Genomic DNA, 20,667 nt, shown 5'->3' with positions numbered 1-20,667 from the left:
ATGATTAGATCTCGAGTCGAGTCAAATCAAGCCTTCTGGTCAACCTGATCCAGCTGAACATTTTGAGTTGAGTTTTCAGGTTTTTGAACTGCATGGCAAATCCAAGCCTTGGTGTGGTCATATTCCATGTTGCAAAAGTGTATGGAAGGGTACACTTGAGATCTGCTTGACTGAGAAAATAGATGTTTTGACATTGTATCCGTACAACTAGGACCACCCACATCGTGTCAGCTATTTCATTTGAATTTGGGAGGCACGAAATCTTCTAATGTACCTGAATGTCACCAGACAGAGAAATGGATATGGTAAACGACACGGAAAATGCTGGAATTTACAAAGGGAAATGAGTTTTCCCAGTAACTATGATCACGATCTCTTCCTAAGAATATATTGTGAAAATGCAAGTTTCAACAGAAGATGCATCATAGGGTCTGACCCAAGTTCCACAGTTAGGTAGCCTAAGCAACGACGACTCTGACAATGACAACAACAATGGCAACAACGATGGTAATGATGATGAGGACGAGGATAATGGTGATGTATACCTGTAATAAACTTTTAAGGCAGAATGTGGGCATGCTTGTCCATATTCACATGCATAAAATGTGCAACTTGTACAGTCACCAATATGATGATTCCTTTACTACATGCATGGCCTAATTGGTTGACTTTGAGTCCCAAATTCATCAGTTCGAAGATGGATTTCATCATCCCATCCAAAAAGGAGATGTAATAAGTTTACATCTACATATAATTCTTTCTGACTTGAGGATATATGCCCACGTCAAAATAATAAGAAATGCCACAAAAAAGAAGACATGCATCCGATACACATACAGGAAAGTTGGCATAATGTAAGAAACCGCAACAGAACTGTGGTATCACTTGAAAAAATTTTCAGGAACATTCTTCTTCTGTGGAACCAACCCGTACTTCAGTAGGAAGCGATTCGGAAGTATGATTGCAGCCAACTGGATTCTGTTTCCTTTCCGCCTGAAGTGACCGACAAAGTGATTGAAGCTTTTCCTTCTGATTCTTCATTTTTTCCAGCTGTTTCTTCAGGTGTTCCAGCTGTTGCTTCAGGTGTTCGCGCTTTGTCAATGAAAGAAAGCATGGAAAACAGTTGAGAAGATTGGCAGTTTGGTATAACAGGCAAAGGCCCCATATCTAACACTAAGAGTGTATGTGGAATAAAAGACTAGATTATCACCTTTCACTGCTACAAGCAACTGTTTTTTTTTTTTTTTTTTTTTTTTTTTTTTAAATAGTGGGTGACAAGCAATAGTTTCTATTTACTATCTATTTTGAAAAGCTTAGACCTATATTTGGTTACAGGAACAGGAATCGGGCAGTTTGTGCAGCTTCAACTACTTTGCACATGCTTGTAGTCTGCTTAGTATGATGTAATAACAGCTAAAGAAGATAACCCTAATAGAGAGGGATTCTCTAATCCCACACATGTATAGCCCATCTCCCCATACATGCCTCTGCATGTGCTGTTGCAGCACACCCTGGCAAGGTCCAAGACATTCATTAGGTAAGCCCTGACATCATCATCATCTAAGCCTTATCCCAACTAATTGGTGTCGGCTAAATGAATCCTGTTCTGCCATCTCACTATATCAAGGACCATATCCATCAGGTGGGTCCCAACATGCCAAAATCAGCCCTTTCCAATCATCAGGCACACCCAAATGTATGGAACAAATGGATGGCTATCAAAACTTGGCCAAGTTTACTTCAGCCATCCATATTGTTCATGCAATGCAGCCCAATGATGTGTACAGTCCAGCCTGGTTTTTGGGCCACTGCCATGCTCCAACTGCATCCCTTAGGAATGCAGCATAAGGACAGGGAACCCCAAAACTTCATCATGCAACAGCCTTCAAAGGATAGGATTGATCTAACATCCCACATTTGTAGAGACGGGAACTCAAAACTCCACGTTTATAGCAATGAACCCCAAAAAGGAAGGAGCGGAATGTTTGAAAGATTTTCGCCTTATTAGTCTGCTAGGGGGTCCATATAAAATATTAGCAAAGGTTTTGGCCTCAAGATTTAGGAAGGTGTTGGGGAATGTTATTTTAGAGTCTCAAGGGGCCTTTGTGGATGGAAGACAGATTGTAGACTGCTCTCTTTTAGCCAACGAATGTGTTGACTCTTGTCATAGGAAAGAGGAAGGAATAGCATGTAAGCTTGATGTTGAAAAGGCATACAACCAAGTGGACTGGGCTTTTCTAGATTACAAGTTGGGCAGGTTGGGATGTGGTGCAAAGTGGCACTTTTGGATTCAATCATGCATGAGATCAGCAAAACTCTTCATATTGGTTAATGGTTCACCAAAGGGTTTCCTTGTTGCTTCTCGTGGTCGTCGTCAAGGTGATTCCCTATCCCCTTTTTTATTCATCACTATTATGGAGGCTCTCAGAGAATGTTAGACAGAGGCATTCAAGTTGGATTGGTTAAAGGTGGACAAAATTTTTTTGTAGAAAATCTTCGATCAATTATAATCAATTTTGAGGTGGTTTCAGGGTTGAAGGTAAATATTTCTAAAATTGAGATTTTGAGAGTTGGCAGTTCTTAATAATAAGTTCGGGATTTTGCGATGGTCCTTGGTTGTAGGGAAGCCTCTTTTCCAACAATGTATTTGGGTCTTCCGATATGTATAGGGAGACTGGTAAAACACGTGGGATAACGTTATAGAAAGATGTCTAAGCAGAAGTCTAGGTGTTTTTTTTTTTCTTTGGCGGGAAGATGATTATAATAAAGGCTTCCATGTCAAATCTCCCTGTCTACATTATTTCGCTCTTCAAATGTCCAAAATCAATTATCAATACTTTGGAAAGACAGAAGGAATTTTTTGTGGGAAGGTGCAGCAGAGAAACAAAAATTCCATCTCATGAAATGGGAAGAGGTTTGCAAACCGACGGATCAATGAGGTGTGGGAATTTCAAAGCTAGAAGAGATGAATCTAGCACTTTTGGGGAAATGGGTTTGGAGATTTAGATCAGAGGGAGAGGCTTGATGGAGGGAGGTAATAGCGAGAAAATATGGGGTAGAGGAAGGGGGGTGGTAGACTAAGGCCTCTTCATTGTATTGATCTTCTTATTTGTAGAAATCGGTTGCGTCCCAAAAAGAGAGTTTGGGAGGTTATGGGCTTTCATTTGGGGGATGGTATGAGGGTTAGATTTTGGGATGATGGGTGGGTGGGAGGTGAAATTGGGAGAGAGATTTCCATTATTAGTAGGACTCGCCAGAGAAGAGGGGGTGAAGGTGAGTAGTTACTCACTTAGGGGTGATGAGGTTGTTTAGGTCCCAATCTTCAAAAGGAATCTAATGGATGAGGAGATTGATAAGCTGATTCAATTGCTTGAGATGCTTGCTTCCGTTTCCCTAGTGTTACCAGAGGTGGATTCCTTGATATGGTTGAAGGCTAAGCCAGGTTCATTCTCAGTCAGGTAATGCTATCGGTTGCTAAGTGTAGGAAATGAAGACATTGGGCTCTCTCCAACAGCCTTTATTTGGCATTATGGTAGATGCTTGCTTCCATTTCCCAAGTGTTATCAGAGGTGGATTCCTTAATGTGGTTAAAGGCTAAGCCAGGTTCATTCTCAGTCAGGTCAGGCTATTGGTTGCTAAGTGTAGGAAATGAAGACATTGGGCTCTCTCCGACAGCCTTTATTTGGCATTATGGTGCCCCTAGGAAGGTGGCGGTTTTTGGTTGGCTGGTAGAGAAGAATAAAGTGCTAACGGTCGACAATCTCTACAAGAAGAAGATGATCCTTCCAAAAATTTGCTTGATGCGTTTAAAAAATGTGGAATCTGTGAATCATTTGTTTATTCACTGTGCATTTTCTAGGGAGGTTTGGGATCTTTTTCTTCAGTTCTTTGGAGTTCTATAGGTGTTCCCAAACACTATAGAGGAATTGCTCATTGCTTGGCATGGGAGGGGAATAGGGAAAGTAAGGGAAAGGGGTGTGGAGATTAGGCTTGTTAGCAATCCTTTGGGCTTCATAGTGGGAAAGAAATGAGTGATGCTTCATAAACAAAATGTGAGGACATATGCAGGTTTTTAGATTGGCTATTCAAAATGTGAAGGAGTGGGTGGAAGTGTAGCTTTGGTTTTCTTTCCTCATTGTTGAGGGTTGTATCTCTTGGAGCAGTTGTATATTCCTGTATATTTATTTTTTGGCCCGGCCTTTTTTAATGCAATTTCATCATTGTTTTAAAACAAAAAAAAATTTAAAATCCTCTCCATGTCTCATCCTCAAGAAATTTGGCACAGCTACAATATCTCCATGCTTGGCACTATCATATTTCCTTGAAAATGGCAATAGCATCAACTCCGCACACTCATTGTCTGTTCTAGGGTGAATAAGAGTAAGTTTCAAATTTAGTTGTTTTCTGCATCTATTTTATGGTTAGTCTGTTTAAAAAGTATGTAGTTAATGATTCTTGTTAAATATAAAAGCATCCATGGGGGCATCGTAAATCACATACACAACTCCACACAGTCATTTTCAATGGTTACAGAAATTTAAGAGGGCATTTTAACATTTCCTATAATCATTCCCAAATGGAAGCTTTGCCCCCCTTGAAGGGCTAGCAGGTTTCCAATAAATATAGAATGACTTCCATGTACAACCTAGCTCATGTGCCAATGTGTAACATGTGCTGGAGATCTGAGCTTTTTGCACAAGGTGGACCCCACCATAAAGTTCACCCAGCACTAATCACACCAGTCCACTGACCTAGCATGCCACATGGGTACATTGAACCAGACAATTGGCAGGTCTGATTTAAACTGCCCCTTTCATACTGTGACAGTGCTGGGTCTCATTGCATGGTTCAGTGGTAGACACTCTGCGTTTCAACACTGAAGTCCTGGGTTCGAGTGCCCATGCAGGGTGTGTGCATGGATGTATAAAATAAAAATAAAAATTAAAATTAAAAAGACCGGCATGATTTCATGCCAGGCGTTCTTCATAGTGGGGCCCACCTTATGCACAAGCCAAATGTCCCACACAAATGATGCATTAGTGGCAGACTTGGTTGCATGTTAAAGTCACATACAGTGTGTTGTTGAGGATCATTCCTCAAAGAATTGACTATGCAAGCTTAATTCATAACAATGAAGATCAGTGTTAAACATGTCGGTTTTGCTGAAAAACAATCGCAAACAGTTGTGAAGGATTGAATATTCATCACGCCTGTTATAACATAGGCTTAACTAGGAAACCATTAAAGCTAAGGACATATGAGACAGAAGCTGCAAATCCTCTAGCATGAATCAAAATACATGCTCTGCTTACCTCCTCAACAAGTTCTATGAGTGAAACATCCGTCTTCTCACATTTGCTCTTCAAGAAAATGTTTTCCTTCGTAAGATCCTTTATCGATTTTGCCATCTAATTTTAAAAGAGATGATAACATAAAATGGTGAACTACTAGTCTGTAAGGTTAAATAGGAAAAACCAACATTTATGAAAATGTATGAAGGCATGTGACTACTATGTATGAACATAGAATCCTCAATCAAATCTAGCTATACCTTTTCCATCTCTTTTTTAAATGCTTCAAAGACCTCATTACTTTTCAACAATGCATCCTGCCCAAAGATAGCTTGCATTTTAGAGTCATCAAACAGAGCCATAAACTGAGTGCAGAAAACATAGATTTGAACCTTTCTACTACACATATACTAGTACTAGGAGAGATTAGGGTGTTAATGAGATTTATTGTTTGTGTGTGCGTCAGTGTGTATGTGTGGTTCTTTTGGGTAGATAGCAAAACTTTTTTTAAAAAAAATAATTAAAAATTAAAAATTAAAAAGAAAGAATCAAAAGCTTGCAAAGGATGGTACCTCTCTACAACTAGGGTGACTGCTTTACTAGAAATAGCAGAAAACAAACTGTTTAGAATATGATATTTTCTTCCAAATCAAGAACTCCAATCCCAGCATTCCTTGCAAGCGAAAGCCCGAACCAACAAGGAGACTAATCGATAGAAAACCTCTTGAATCCATGAAAGGTAAGTGTTGAATATGTGATTATTTCTTATTTCCATTTTCCCCATAACATAGCAAAATGAGCTTTTGCCCGAGAATACACCCTCTCCATTTGATATTGACCACCGACCCTTGAAGAACGTGCATTACTTCAAAGAGACGAAATGCTTGCACCATAATTTGCCAGCAAAGATGCACTTTACAAAGAGATGGTCCAGGGATTCTTTCAAGGTCTTGCACATTACCCACCAATTAAGTAAGTGGTGTAGATGGTGTTGAAGGTGGTCAAGTTCAGGATCTTGTAGGCCATGGGGATCCAACAAAACGTCTTGGCTCTAGGCAGAATTTTTTTTTTTTTTTTAAGGAAAATGGAAAATTTTATTAGAGGCTTGCATGTAAAAGCAAACATGAAAAGAATACAAAGAGGAAAAGCCCGAAGAGCGCCGCACAAAGGCGACTAGATTACACACGATCACATCTGGAAGCTATCCATTTGGAAAACAGACAATTTAACAGCCTCTACAACTGCCCCGACCAACCGACAAGAATTCCAGAAGTTTCTTCTATTCCTCTCAACCCCAAATAGCCCACCACACTGCCGGCAATGTCAGGAGCCAGCTGGGCGGACCTTTCTTTCCTCCAACTCCCCTATGCCACGCCCATAGAAGATCCCAAACCGAACTGAGGGTGACCAAAGGCACCTCGAAGGTGGCAAAAAAGAACTCCCACACCTTTAGCATAAAAGGGCAAAAAAATGAATAGGTGGTCTATGGTTTCAACATCTTGCTCACACATACAACACATGTTCGGGATAATCAAGGATCTCTTTTGAAGATTATATCGCCAACATCCTCTTGCTACACACCAACCATGTGAAAGCAACAACCTTAGGTGGTGCTCTGTAGAACCTGAAATGATGGGCATGCCCTCATTGGCTCACGTATAAGATCCCAATCCGAACAGGGGATGACCAAAGGCTCCTCGAAGGCGACAATAAAGAACTCCCAAGGAAATGTGTTGTAGACAAGCCAAAAGGGAGAAACTCTTCCATCTCGCCATCTGACGGATTCTCCTGCATATTGGCGCCCAACTCATAAAATATCCACACAAAGAGAAGCAATCTATCACTCTCAAACCTTCAAAATGAGCAAGACGAGCCAAATTAGGGAAATCATGGTGCAAGGGGGAGTCGTCACACCAAGTGTCCTACCAAAATATGATTCTAGACCCATCCCCCATGGCAAGGAGATACACCATGAGAATTCCCCTCTCAATGCCACAATAGATTTCCATATGTGGTAGGCCCTGTACAAAGAGGATTTCGCAATCACCCTTCCTTAATACCATACTTCAAAGCAATGATCTCATCCCAAAAGCAACCTTTTTCCATCCCAAACTGCCATAGCCTTTTATCGAGGGCTGAGTTCATGCTATGTAAGTCCCCGCAGACCCGCACTGCCCTAAATCATCAGCCTGCAAACCTCCTCCCATTTCAATAGGTGAAACTTGTTGCCTTCTTCCGACCATATCCATAAGAAATCACTCCTCAGCTTGTCCAATCTTTCTCGAACCACTTGAGGGCACTTAAAAAGAGATATGAAATATAACAACAAGTTGGAGAAAGCTGATTTGATAGGGGTTAAGCAACCTCCAAGAGAGAGGTGAACGCTCTTCCATTTGGACAATTTTCTTTCGATTCTCTCAATCACCTTATCTCAAAGATGTTTGGCCGAATTTCCTATGCAAAGCCAAGAGCCCCAAATAAGAAGCAAATAAAGAGCAGGCCTTGCACCCAAAAAACAAAGCCAGATTGGAGACCTCTTCTTTAGAAAGGTGAATACCCAGCATTTCGCCTTTCTCCACATTGATCTTCAATTCGGAAACCGCCTTGAAGCACATAACTACTTTCCGAAGATTGTCCACCATAGGGTAATCTGCCTCACAAAAAATGATAATGTCATTGGTGAACTAAAGATTAAGAGACAAGCCCCGGAATTGCCCACCTTGAAATCACTAATGAGATCTGTTTGTTGACCTTTGGCTAGCATATAGTTGAAAGCTTCCACAATCATGAGGAAAAAGGTACAGAGATAATGGATCCCCTTATCTAAGACCCCTAGGCGGCTTGAAGAAGCCTTTCGAAGAACCATTCACAAGCACAAAAAAGGTAGGAAACCTAACACAGGTCTGAATCCACTTTCTCCAATCTCCACAACCCAGACTGCCCAATATGTGGTCCAGAAATTCCCACTCTACATGATCGTAGACCTTCTCTACATCGACCTAACAAACAACACCATATTTCTTTTCCTTGCAACAAGAGTCAATGCACTTGTAGGCTATGAAAGCATTATCTAGAATTAATGTTCCACCCACAAAGGCTCCCTGATTTGGAGAGAGAACACTTCCCAGCACGTCTTTGAATCTCGAGGCTAACACCTTTGCCAAGATTTTATACGAGCTCCCAATCAGGTTGTCCAAAGCCTCTTAAACCTCCCACATCTTCAACCTCAGGAATAATGGTGATGAAAGAGGCTCTAAGCTCAAGGGGCAGCTGGCCTTTCTCAAAAAAATCCTAGTGAAAATCAACCACGTCCACTTTCACCACATTCAAAAAAATTAGTAAAAAGCAAGAGGAAATCCATTAAGGCCGTGGGGTTTATCTCCACCCAAGCTATCCATGGAAATTTTCACTTTTGACTTCAAAGACGGGCTTCTCCAACATCTCAGTTGAATATTCCATTAGGTTATTGAAATGGAGAGAATCTAACCTCGGGGGCACCCAATGCTCTTTAGACAACAACTTCTGATAATATCCTACAATCGCCACACAGACTTGCTCATTCTTCTCAACTCTTGAGAGGTCCTCAACAAAAGAACTAATTCAGTTGTTTATGGCCCTATCCAAGCCGATACAATGGAAAAACTATGTATTCTTGTCATGTTCCTTCAATCAAAGGGCCATTGAACATTGTCTCCACTTGATTTCCTCCTTGAGGTAATTCAAGTAACATGATGAAAGAGTGGTCAGCCTCTCTTTTTTCCTCGAGAGTCAGCTCGCCCTCCTCCTTAAGATCAAGACCATGCAACTCATCCAAAATACCAGCCATCTCAGCCCCTATAGCCCCAAAACCTCTATGTTCCAAGTTTTTAACTTTTCTCTTAATAATTTCAACTTCTTGTGCGGTCTGAATCCAGCTGAACCTGCAAGCTAAAAGAATTGCCACCATTTTTCCACCAGACCAAAGAAACCTTCGGCCTCCATTCACTGCAACTCGAACCTAAAGATTTGGGTCCCCAACTCATAAACTCTACCTAAAGAAGAACAGGTTTGTGATCAAATGTGGGTCTCAGGAGCCCTTTGGACTAGACTAGTGGGGATCTGTCCATCCACTCTAGCAACCAAATAAATATGTCCAAGGCAAACATTATTAGAGATCTCCGCCCGTTAGACCAAGTATGTTGAGCCCTAACATTGGAATATCTACTGGATCAAACCCCTAAATCCAACCAGTGAAGTCTTTTGTGCCTCTTGTTAACTAAGAGTCATGAAATTTCTCGTGGGTGAATTGAGTCATGTTGAAGTCCCCACCGATGCACTAGGGGATAGCCCACCTCATTAGGATGGCCCTCAGCTCCACCCAAAATTTGAACCTCTACACAGCTCTACAGGGCCATAAACTAACGTAAACAACCATTTAAACCCAAATGATAAATCGATCAGGACCACTGAAATAGAAAACTCACTCCATCAGATGCTCGAGTTTCAAGCCACCAGAATGCCCCCTGAAGATCCCACAACATCCAAATAGACGAATTCCTTTGATTAAACCTCCTAAACCAAATCTGGCGTCATTCTGTCAAAAGAGAACAGCTTGCTTTCTTTACGAGTGATTATTTAAGCCTTTGACTTCTCACACATTGCCTTAATTTGGAGACGCTTTACCCTGCATTAACCCCCTAATGTTCCAGCAAAGAACGTTCATTGAAAAATAGACATCGCCCTTCTGCCCCTAATTGGCTCGTTGACCTTGCTTCCCATCTCGTAATTGACAGAACTTTCAAGCCTCAACAGTTCCCTCTTCCCTCTCAGGGTGCTCTTCATCGATTGCTTGATTGTCGCGCTTCCTCGCTATTCAATAAATTAGAAATGAGCCACCACATCATCATCACACACTTGAAATGACATATTGAGCTTCCTTCCCACCCTATCGATGACATCATTCATCTAATTAAGCTCCTCTTTCGACAAGATGTTATCATTTAACACCCCTTCCTCTAAACTAGCCATGTTAATAAGGTGGGCCTTGCCATTAGCACAATCCTCCAACCTTTCAACAGAGACTCCAATGTCTCCATCTCGTCATCGCCCATGAGCGCAATCAACTTTCTCAACAAACCCTAGCTGCCACCATCACGATAGGAGGTTGAGCTCCATTGTTGCAACTACCCAAAATCTCTTTGCAGGGAGATGCAAGATTTTTGTGTCTCAAGAGAATGGCTCTCGGACCTCCTCTATTGTAAGGAAGCAAAAATCTCTTCTCCGGAAATAAGTAGCTAGGATCAGGAGTCTTGTCACATGTTGAAATCGACTCATGTGCAGTATCCATCTCCTGCACTAGAACCAGCACCGAGGTATTAGGATGGTGTGAGTCGCCACGTGTGATGCCACATGTTTAATGTTGAAATCTCTCATCTGTTTTCTTAGGCTAGGTGGACCACATGTCAAGATGCGTGGCTGACAACCGGAAACTTCTCGGTTGGGTTTCCTAGCATCTTAGACGAGGCACATGGATCTAGCACTAGTCACATTAAATTGTTTCACGTCTCGAGGCTGCCACACGTCACAGCCCTATCCATCCTACATGAGGCTCAATTTCAGGCCAGGTTCGACTCCGCCTTTGAACCAGTCACAATATCCCAAGCCTGGGAAGAAAACCTTGCTTTGGACCAAGCCTCCCCTGAAGCCTCGGGGATAGAAATATTCGAGGCTCATGTGGAGATATCCCCCTTGTGCAAGTCACCTCCTGATTCCATGTGACCTACAAGCAATATATACTTTCCACTTAGTGCTCCTATGGAGCACCTGTCTCCCAACAATGAAAGTAGAAGTTCCACATGGCCACCTACCCCCTTACGGCTTCATCTGTAATGCACAAAATATCAACCCCCCGTCTGGTACTCCACCGGACCACTAAGAATGAGCACCTTCTTCCCAATTCCTGCCTTCTACGAGAGAAGACTTGTGGAGCTCTTCTTCACACTTCTCAGCTTCCCCCTACCTGCAAGGCACCCCCCATGACTCCTCTTTGGCCACCTTCAATAGGAGACGCACCTCTCCAACCCTAAGAGTAACAACTTCAAGTGTCAATATCTCTCTTTTTCTTCTGATGCAGAGACAGGTTGTTGATGTCTTCCCCTACCTCTGAAGCTTCATCAATGGCAAGAATCTCCCCAATACACACTCTAATTGCTGTGAAGACCCACTTACTCCACAAATCCAAGGGAATTCCCCATATCAAAAACCATGTCATATCACTTCCTAGAATCAAACCATCCTCCTGCTTACAAACAGAGACAATTGGGCCATCATTAAACATCACCCTAACCTTCGATGTCATCTCCTTATTTACAATGCCCAAACCGCACTCAGCCCTCCGCACCAGCATCTTCCTCCCAGTGAAGCTCTAACCATTAATGTTTTCTGTATCGTTATTGTGTAATGTATCACACCCTTGAAATACGGATACATATCAGTTATTGCATGGGATATTTCGGTTGTCTCGCATAATTTATCATTGTTGTTAGGAAACATGGGAAATTGGTCGAATTTTTCAATTAAACTTTAGGGATTGTTAAAAAACACCAATACAAACTAAGAAATCAAAAAGTCACAAAAACAAGGGTACTTAAATAGGTTTCCTTTGTATAGGGTCCTAATGTATGCATTGTCTGACTGAACTAAAGCAACTATATTCAAAGTAAATTCATAAAATTTATAAATGTATGAAGACGTATATGGAAATACAAGCATTACTTTCAAAAGAAAAAAGAAGTAGAAAACTAGAAATATACCTGTGGATTTCGAAGTTTTTATTTTTTAACATTTTTAATTATTTCTTAATTAAACATTTTTTTTCGAAAAACCCTCAAATTGTCAAGAATATGTAGACAAGGTTATATACATGTTGGATTTTTGTGCTTGGACACAAAGATTGCAACCGATTTGGGAAATTTTGGAGAAATTCCAATTTTTCCCAATTTTCCACAACTCGGCTCATCTCCCTCATATCTCGATATTAAAGCTCCAAATTCATAATTTTTCATGCAAAACATGAAGAATCGTGAATTTCTTACCATTTGATTCTATTTACAACATACATACATACATGTTACAAAAAAAAAATCAAGACTAAAATCCATGCACCTTTTAGAATCCAACCCCGAGAAGCTTCTAGTCATGATTTCGAAGAAATTTTGTTGGTCAAAATCACTTTACAATGTACTAGGAAAAAAGTTATTTTTTTTTTTTTTTTTTGCTATAAAAAAAAAAAAAAAGTAGTATAATTTTGTGAATTTTTTTAGGACTTTCCTAACAAAATAGTGTCGATTTCCTTCTATCCCTTTCTATATCATACTTGATATCAATATATCGCACGATACATTAAGAATTTATAAAGGGAGATATCCCGATATCATGCGATATATTGTATGATACCATGAAAAATATTTAAGTTAGGTCTCATATCCCCAGTTGGGATAACAAATATATCGTTAGATATTTCGGTGACATCGCAACACACTAAAAACATTGCTCGCCATTAAGCAAACATGTCGCTTCCTTCAGCTCCTCTGTTCTCATACAAACAAAAGCAAAACCATGGGAGATTCCAGACCCTTAACTACGTAAGCACCGCCTTTGTGCACTCCTGTCACGCCCCAGACTCGGTAACCGGACTCACAAGGAACCCGATGGCCGGTTCTGACCGCAACAGCCTCCGTAGTACCCCATTCTCGGCTCCTGAGGTAGGTTTCGATCCTGTGATTCTACAAGGAGAATTTCCATAAAAGTATAATCATTTTCCAATATGAGCATACCCAAGATCACAGCAAGTACATCTGAGAATAACAAAGGCACACATCACAAAATCCACTATGAATTTGAACTTTTACAATCATCCATAAGGTCCAAAAGGACATACATGAGAATAAAAGGAAAATAGAGAGAAATTAGCAACACTGGAGTCCTCACTGCTCAACTCTACTCCACGCTCTGCTGCTATGGCGCCTGCCTAGAATTTCCTGCACGCATCAATCGTGCATAAGCTTATAGAAGCTTAGAGGGTGGTGTAAGTGTGTGACAATGGTGCACAGAAGAATAGTAGGAGATATAAGGAGAGAAGCATGATCAATGAGCATATCACTAGCCTTACCAAGGCTTACCATGGGTGCCATACCAAGGCAATGCATGAAGGGGGCTTGTACAGCCAATGCTAATGCGATACAAGTAATGTCAGTACTCATATCCAAACTATAAGTCAAGTACATTTCCAATCATAAGGAAATCAACGGGGTCATTACACTGCTGAATGATTGCCGCTCTGCAGACCCCGCACAGTCAAACGAGAGTAAGAGACCTCACTACCCGCCCGTGGACAACCAATCACCAACAAGGCCTGAAGGTAGCGGACCCATTTACGAGCTGGTTAGACTCAGTCTAGCAATGCCTCCTCACACCAGGCAGCTAAGGCCACACCCCTATCCAACCGACTACACGACAGTGGGACTCGCGGCCTAACGGTATAAGGCCCTCGTGCGCTCATGTATTCCACCCGGTCACAGCGTTGGAGCAGATCCTTGGTACCATGGAAGTTTTGAGAATTTCACCCATGGGCATCCTATGCACCCGGTATGCTCAACTAATATTTCCGGTGTCCAAACATACGGCCATCCATGAATACCCCTGTGGAGGTAAGGCCCTGATGAAGTAAGGGCGGATATCCACAAGCTATGCAATGCCAGATGCATGAATCACACAATCACCCATGCATCAATCCCAAGCATCCATTTCTCAGGGAGATACCAACATGTCCTACACAATGGCACAACCATAGCCAATCATACCTCAACCAAGCATGCATATTATGCGTATGGGAGTGGGCCATGAAGATGAATAGGGGTGCCAATGAGGTGAAAATGAACTCTCTACCTAACCATGAAGGGTCTAGATACTTAACCAATTCCTCATAAGGAATACAACCTCTAGTGGGGGCCCATATACCTGGGGTAGCCCACGAGACTAAGGAGAACAATGGTATGGGCCTAAATAGATGAAACGGGCCTAGCAAGGGTCTATGGTGGACCTTTAACCACCCATAGAAGCCCATGGGCCTACCTTAGGGCCACCAATGTGGACATCCAACCACAATTGGTCCCCAAGAGGTAGCTCATCTCTAATTGATCATGGATCAAGGCCCAAGGCCCACGCAACATCAAAAATAAGAAACGGGCAGCCATAATCATACCACAAACACTCATGTTGGGCTTCAGAAAGGTGACCCAAGGCCTATCCAAAACATGGGTCCAAGGGAAACACACATAGCCCAACCCATATATACCACTATGGGCCCATAGGGGAAAGGTTAGGGCCCAACATAAAGGCCACTAATCCCATATATTGTGGTGGCCTAGTAGGCAACTCATTGCTCAAACCACATTGGCAAATGTCATGCTCTTAGTCAAGTAAGTTGGGCCTACAACCCGGCCCAAGTATTAAAGTTGATTTGGTGGGCAACCAAGGGCCCGTCTACTTGTGTAATCCGACCCACTAACCCAACACAATAGTATGGTAAAAATGGCCCAAGAGTTCAATGGGCCTATCTAGAAAGTCCCAGCCCAATTGGGCCTAAAGAGTTCAACAACTAGCTACATTCATGAACCCAATTAAATTCAACTGTGGTGGGCCTCAAAAGTGCATTTATTAAGCCCAACATTTAAGGAACCAAAGGTATAAATTATTCCCTCTAAGATCTTCACAATGTGGTGGGCCCCACTCAAAATTGTGGGCCTATTGGAGTCCAGTAATTGTTTCATTTGATTAGGACATCAACCCAAGTGGTCCAGTTATCAAGTCAGAGGGCCCCACCACATAGGGTTACATCATACGACACAAGAGAGTAGGTGGGCCACACTACTAGACCAAAGTCCAGCAGGTAGCCCACATGGGGCGTCCCATATGGGCCTGGGTATTTGGCCGAAACTGACCCAAATTTGCAGGTCGCACCACAGTCAGCTCGAATATCCGTTGGGCCTGAAATTTTGCAGAGTGACACATACATAGGTGGGTCACACCCCCACAAAATTTCAGAATTTTTGGACACTTAAAAATATTTTAATTTATTTAAATGAAACAGACTGTCCAGAAAATCGGACTGATCTGGACACCATATTGTAATGGGCCGGTCTAGCCACCACCATGGTGTGTACAGGTGTCCATTGGCCCTAAAATTTTGTGGGTGGGTCGCAACATGGGTGGACCACCTCTCTATAAATTTTCATGATTTTAGGATACCCAAAAGTATTTTAATTAATTTGAAGGATACAATCTGTACAGGGTGGAGTATTGCTGGAATATGACTGTGCTGAATTTGGGCCATTCCAATGGGTGGGTCATGGGCCTCCAAAATTCTGAAAATTGAGGACCAAGGTCTCTCATCATGTATAAAATAAGAGGGAATCCAAAAATGTGGCCCACCATCATCAAAATAATTTATGAATTTCAGTTTACAACAGTCTACATTGCTGGACTGCATAGCAGAAAATCAGGCTAACCACCCCTCTTTTGTGCAAATTCCAACACACACTACCCATACACTACCTAAACCCCCCATATCCTACACCACCCACCACCCACACACTACCCATCCCTACTCTAGCCTAGCAACATAGTTTATATCACCATAGGCTATGATGATTTTTCTCTTATCTAGGAGAGTGATGATTACTCTCCCTCTCTCTTTTCTAGCAAATTTCCATACTCTCCCTCTCATTTCTCTCTACTATCTTCTCTCTCTCTCTCTCTTACAAAAAAATCCAGCCCCATTTTCCCTCTTCTCTAGCCCCTTCTCCCTCAAATCACCTCCCATCTAACCTTCAACAATCCATCTCACCCATTGAAACATGTCCCTTGGAGCATGAAGAGAAGATTGATGTAACTTTGGAGTAGGATCCATTAAGGTGGGTGATTATAATTTCTGATCTTCTTTTCTACCCTTTGATCTTATTTTTCTTCCTAGATGGATCATGTGAGACCCACAAATCCATGGTGGGGATCCTATTTGATCCCATGGATGTGGCCCTTTGGCCCATCCTACATGCATGTTATGATCCATGATGGGGCCATTCTCCATGGACCCCATCATGATGTATTTAATGATCCACTCCATCTTAAGGTCATCTAGACCCTAAGGATCATGTTGGGATGGCATCCCAACCATCCATAGCAATTATAGATCATGCATATAGTGATTTTATGTTGCATGTACAATCAATGTAGTTGTATGGGTACGATTCATTCTTAGGAGGGCCCATTAGTGGCGGGGCCCTACCCCATGGCTGGATTGTGTTTCTTCTCCATATTTTCTTTCCTGTTTTTATGGTAAATCTGATGTATGTGTGGCCCACTTGATGTGCCATGCAACTAGGCCCAAGTGGTTAGATGTCAAGGCCCACCTTGTTGCCCCATATTCTTGTCATGTTTCAGACAGCCTTTGGGGCTTGATATTATGGGTGATCTTAGAAGGGGCTTGGGTCTGAGAGTTGTGTGACCCATCTAGGTGAACCCCACCCTAAGGAAATGGTGATTTATCTCCCTTTTAATTATCTTTTGGAGTTGTTGCTGTCCAAATCTGTCTGGACAGATTTTTCGGTCATCTTGAGGCCAGATTTTTGGGCATTTAGAGGGGTGTTTGGTCCCATGTAATATATGTTTCTTGAAGGTGTGGACCCCACCTACAAGTATGCCAAATTTCAGCCCCAAATGACTCCATTTGGTTATCCAAAATTGCTATGGATGGTTGAGACGCCATCCCAACATGATCCTTAGGGTCTAGATGACCTTAAGATGGAGTGGATCATTAAATACATCATGATGGGGTCCATGGAGAATCGCCCCATCATGGGTCATGACATGCATGTAGGATAGGGCAAAGGGCCACATCCATGGGATCAAATGGGATCCCCACCATAGATGGGTGGGTCCCATATGATCCATCTAGGAAGAAAAATAAGATCAAAGGGTAGAAAAGAAGATCAGAAATTATAATCACCCACCTTAATGGATCTCACTCTAAAGTTACATCAATCTTCTCTTCATGTTCCAAGGGACATGTTTCAATGGGTGAGATGGATTGTTGAAGGTTAGATGGGAGGGGATTTGAGGGAGAATGGGCTGGAGAAGAGGGAAAATGGGGCTGGATTTTTTTGTAAGAGAGAGAGAAGAGAGTAGAGAGAAATGAGAGGGAGAGTATGGAAATTTGCTAGAAAAGAGAGAGAGGGAGAGTAATCATCACTCCTAGATAAGAGAAAAATCATCATAGCCTATGGTGATATAAACTATGTTGCTAGGCTAGAGTAGGGATGGGTAGTGTGTGGGTGATGGGTGGTGTAAGATATGGTGGGTTTAGGTAGTGTATGGGTATGATTCATTCTTGGGAGGGCCCATTAGTGGCGGGGCCCTACCCCATAGCCGGATTGTGTTTCTTCTCCATCTTTTCTTTCCTATCTTTATGGTAAATCTGATGTATGTGTGGCCCACTTGATGTGCCATGCAACTAGGCCCAAGTGGTTAGATGTCAAGGCCCACCTTGTTGCCCCATATTCATGTCATGTTTTGGATAGTCTTTGGGCTTGATATTATGGGTAATCTTAGAAGGGGCTTGGGTCTGAGAGTTGTGTGACCCATCTAGGTGGACCCCACCCTAAGGAAATGGTGATTTATTTCCCTTTTAATTATCTTTTGGGGTGGTTTGGACAGCAACATGTTGCTGTCCAAATCTGTCTGGACAGATTTTTAGGTCATCTTGAGGCCAGATTTTTGGGCATTTGGAGGGGTGTTTGGTCCCATGTAATATATGTTTCTTGAAGGTGTAGACCCCACCTACAAGTATGCCAAATTTCAGCCCCAAATGACTCCATTTGGTTATCCAAAAGGGTGGGCCAAGAGGGGTGGTCAGCCTGATTTTCTGTTGTGCAGTCCAGCAATGTAGACTATTGTAAACTGAAATTCATAAATTATTTTGATGATGGTGGGCCACCTTTTTGGGGTTCCTCTTATTGTATACATGATGAGAGACCTTGGCCCTCAATTTCTAGAATTTTGGAGGCCCATGACCCACCCATTGGAATGGCCCAAATTCAGCACAGTCATATTCCAGCAATACTCCACCCTGTACAGATTGTATCCTTCAAATTAATTAAAATACTTCTGGGTGTCCTTAAATCATGAAAATTTATAGAGAGGTGGTCCACCCATGTTGCGACCCACCTACAAAATTTTAGGGCCAATGGACACCTGTACACACCATGGTGGTGGCTAGACCGGCCCATTACAATATGGTGTCCAGATCAATCCGATTTTCTGGATAGTCTGTTTCATTTAAATAAATTAAAATATTTTTAAGTGTCCAAAAATTCTGAAATTTTGTGGGGGTGTGACCCACCTATGGAAGTGTCACTCTATAAAATTTTAGACCCAACGGACATTTGACCTGGTCGTGGTGCGGCCAGGAGTGGCCAGCTAGGCAGGGACGCCCAGGCTGGGGCATCCAGCCTGCTTCATGGGCCCACCTTGATGTGTTGTATATCCCAGCCGTCCCATCCATAGGTGGCCCACGTAGGGAGGGTCTACCCTACGTGTACATCCCCTGTGGGACCCACTTTAGTATACTTGGAGCCCGCCTTGATGTATGTATAGCCAGGCCGTCCAGGCCTTGGACCGCCCAGGCCCATATGGGACACCCCATGTGGGCTACCTGCTAGACTTTGGTCTAGCAGTGTGGCCCACCTACTCCCTTGTGTCATATGATGTAACCCTATGTGGTGGGGCCCTCTGACTTAATAACTGGACCACTTGGGCTGATGTCCTAATCAAATGAAACAATTACTGGACTCCAATAGGCCCATAAACCTGTTGGGTTAAAAATCCAGCAACTTGTTATAATTATGCTTGGCCTTTGGGTTAAAATTTTGAGGAGTGGGGCCCACCACATTGTGAAGATCTTAGAGGGAATAATTTATACCTTTAGTTCCTTAAATGTTGGGCTTAATAAATGCACTTTTGAGGCTCACCACAGTTGAATTTAATTGGGTCCATGAGTGTAGCTAGTTGTTGAACTCTTTAGGCCCAATTGGGCTGGGACTTTCCAAATAGGCCCATTGAACTCTTGGGCCATTTTTACCATACTATTGTGTTGGGTTAGTGGGCCGGATTACACAAGTAGACGGGCCCTTGGTTGCCCACCAAATCAACTTTAATACTTGGGTCGGGTTGTAGGCCCAACTTACTTGACTAAGAGCATGACATCTGCCCATGTGGTTTGAGCAATGGGTTGCCCACTAGGCCACCACAATATATGGGATTAGTGGCCTTTATGTTGGGCCCTAACCTTTCCCCTATGGGCCGATAGTGGTATATATGGGTTGGGCTATGTGTGTTTCCCTTGGACCCATGTTTTGGATAGGCCTTGGGCCGCCTTTCTGAAGCCCAACATGAGTGTTTGTGGTATGATTATGGCTGCCCGTTTCTTATTTCTGATGTTGCGTGGGCCTTGGGCCTTGATCTATGATCAATTAGAGATGGGCTACCTCTTGGGGACCAATTATGATTAGATGTCCACATTGGTGGCCCTAAGGTAGGCCCATGGGCTTCTATGGGTGGTTAAAGGTCCACCATAGACCCTTGCTAGGCCCGTTTCATCTATTTAGGCCCATACCATTGTTCTCCTTAGTCTCGTGGGCTACCCCAGGTATATGGGCCCCCACTAGAGGTTGTATTCCTTATGAGGAATTGGTTAAGTACCTAGACCCTTCATGGTTAGGTAGAGAGTTCATCTTCACCTCATTGGCACCCCTATTCATCTTCATGGCCCACTCCCATAAGCATAATATGCATGCTCGGTTGAGGTATGATTGGCCATGGTTGTGCCATTGTGTAGGACATGTTAGTATATCCCTGAGAGATGGATGCTTGGAATTGATGCATGGGTGATTGTGTGATTCATGCATTTGGCATTGCATAGCTTGTGGATATCCGCCCTTACTTCATCAGGGCCTTACCTCCACAGGGGTATTCGTAGATGGCCGTATGTCTGGACACCGGAAATATTAGTTGAGCATACCGGGTGCATAGGATGCCCATAGGTGAAATTCTCAAAACTTTCATGGTACCAAGGATCTGCTCCAACGCCGTGACTGGGTGGAATACATGAGCGCACGAGGGCCTTATACCGTTAGGCCGCGAGTCCCACTGTCGCGTAGTCGGTTGGATAGGGGTGTGGCCTTAGCTGCCTGGTGTGAGGAGGCATTACTAAACTGAGTCTAACCAGCTCGTAAATGGGTCCGCTACCTTCAGGCCTTGTTGGTGATTGGTTGTCCACAGGCTA

At 42.7% G+C, this 20,667-nt stretch overlaps 1 protein-coding gene across 3 annotated transcripts in view; it reads right to left on the bottom strand.

The window, feature by feature from the left end:
- Positions 1-678: 678 nt before the first annotated feature.
- Positions 679-20,667, bottom strand: part of LOC131243378 (uncharacterized) — a 71,179-nt gene continuing 51,190 nt past the window's right edge. For 2 of the 3 annotated variants that reach the window (XM_058242704.1, XM_058242703.1), the window contains 3 exons: positions 5,552-5,608; positions 5,313-5,408; positions 679-1,092 (listed from right to left, as the gene is read on the bottom strand). In XM_058242704.1, the coding sequence (XP_058098687.1) occupies positions 898-1,092; positions 5,313-5,408; positions 5,552-5,608 (348 nt within the window). In that variant the 3' untranslated portion in view covers positions 679-897. The remainder of the gene's footprint in view (positions 1,093-5,312; positions 5,409-5,551; positions 5,609-20,667) is intronic. The other variant, XM_058242702.1, reaches the window with a different exon arrangement.

The sequence above is a fragment of the Magnolia sinica genome, chromosome 4 (assembly GCF_029962835.1).
Source record: "Magnolia sinica isolate HGM2019 chromosome 4, MsV1, whole genome shotgun sequence".
Classification (NCBI taxonomy): Eukaryota; Viridiplantae; Streptophyta; class Magnoliopsida; order Magnoliales; family Magnoliaceae; genus Magnolia; species Magnolia sinica.
Note: the sequence above shows the minus strand (reverse complement) of the source record. Positions and strands in the feature narration are given on the sequence as shown.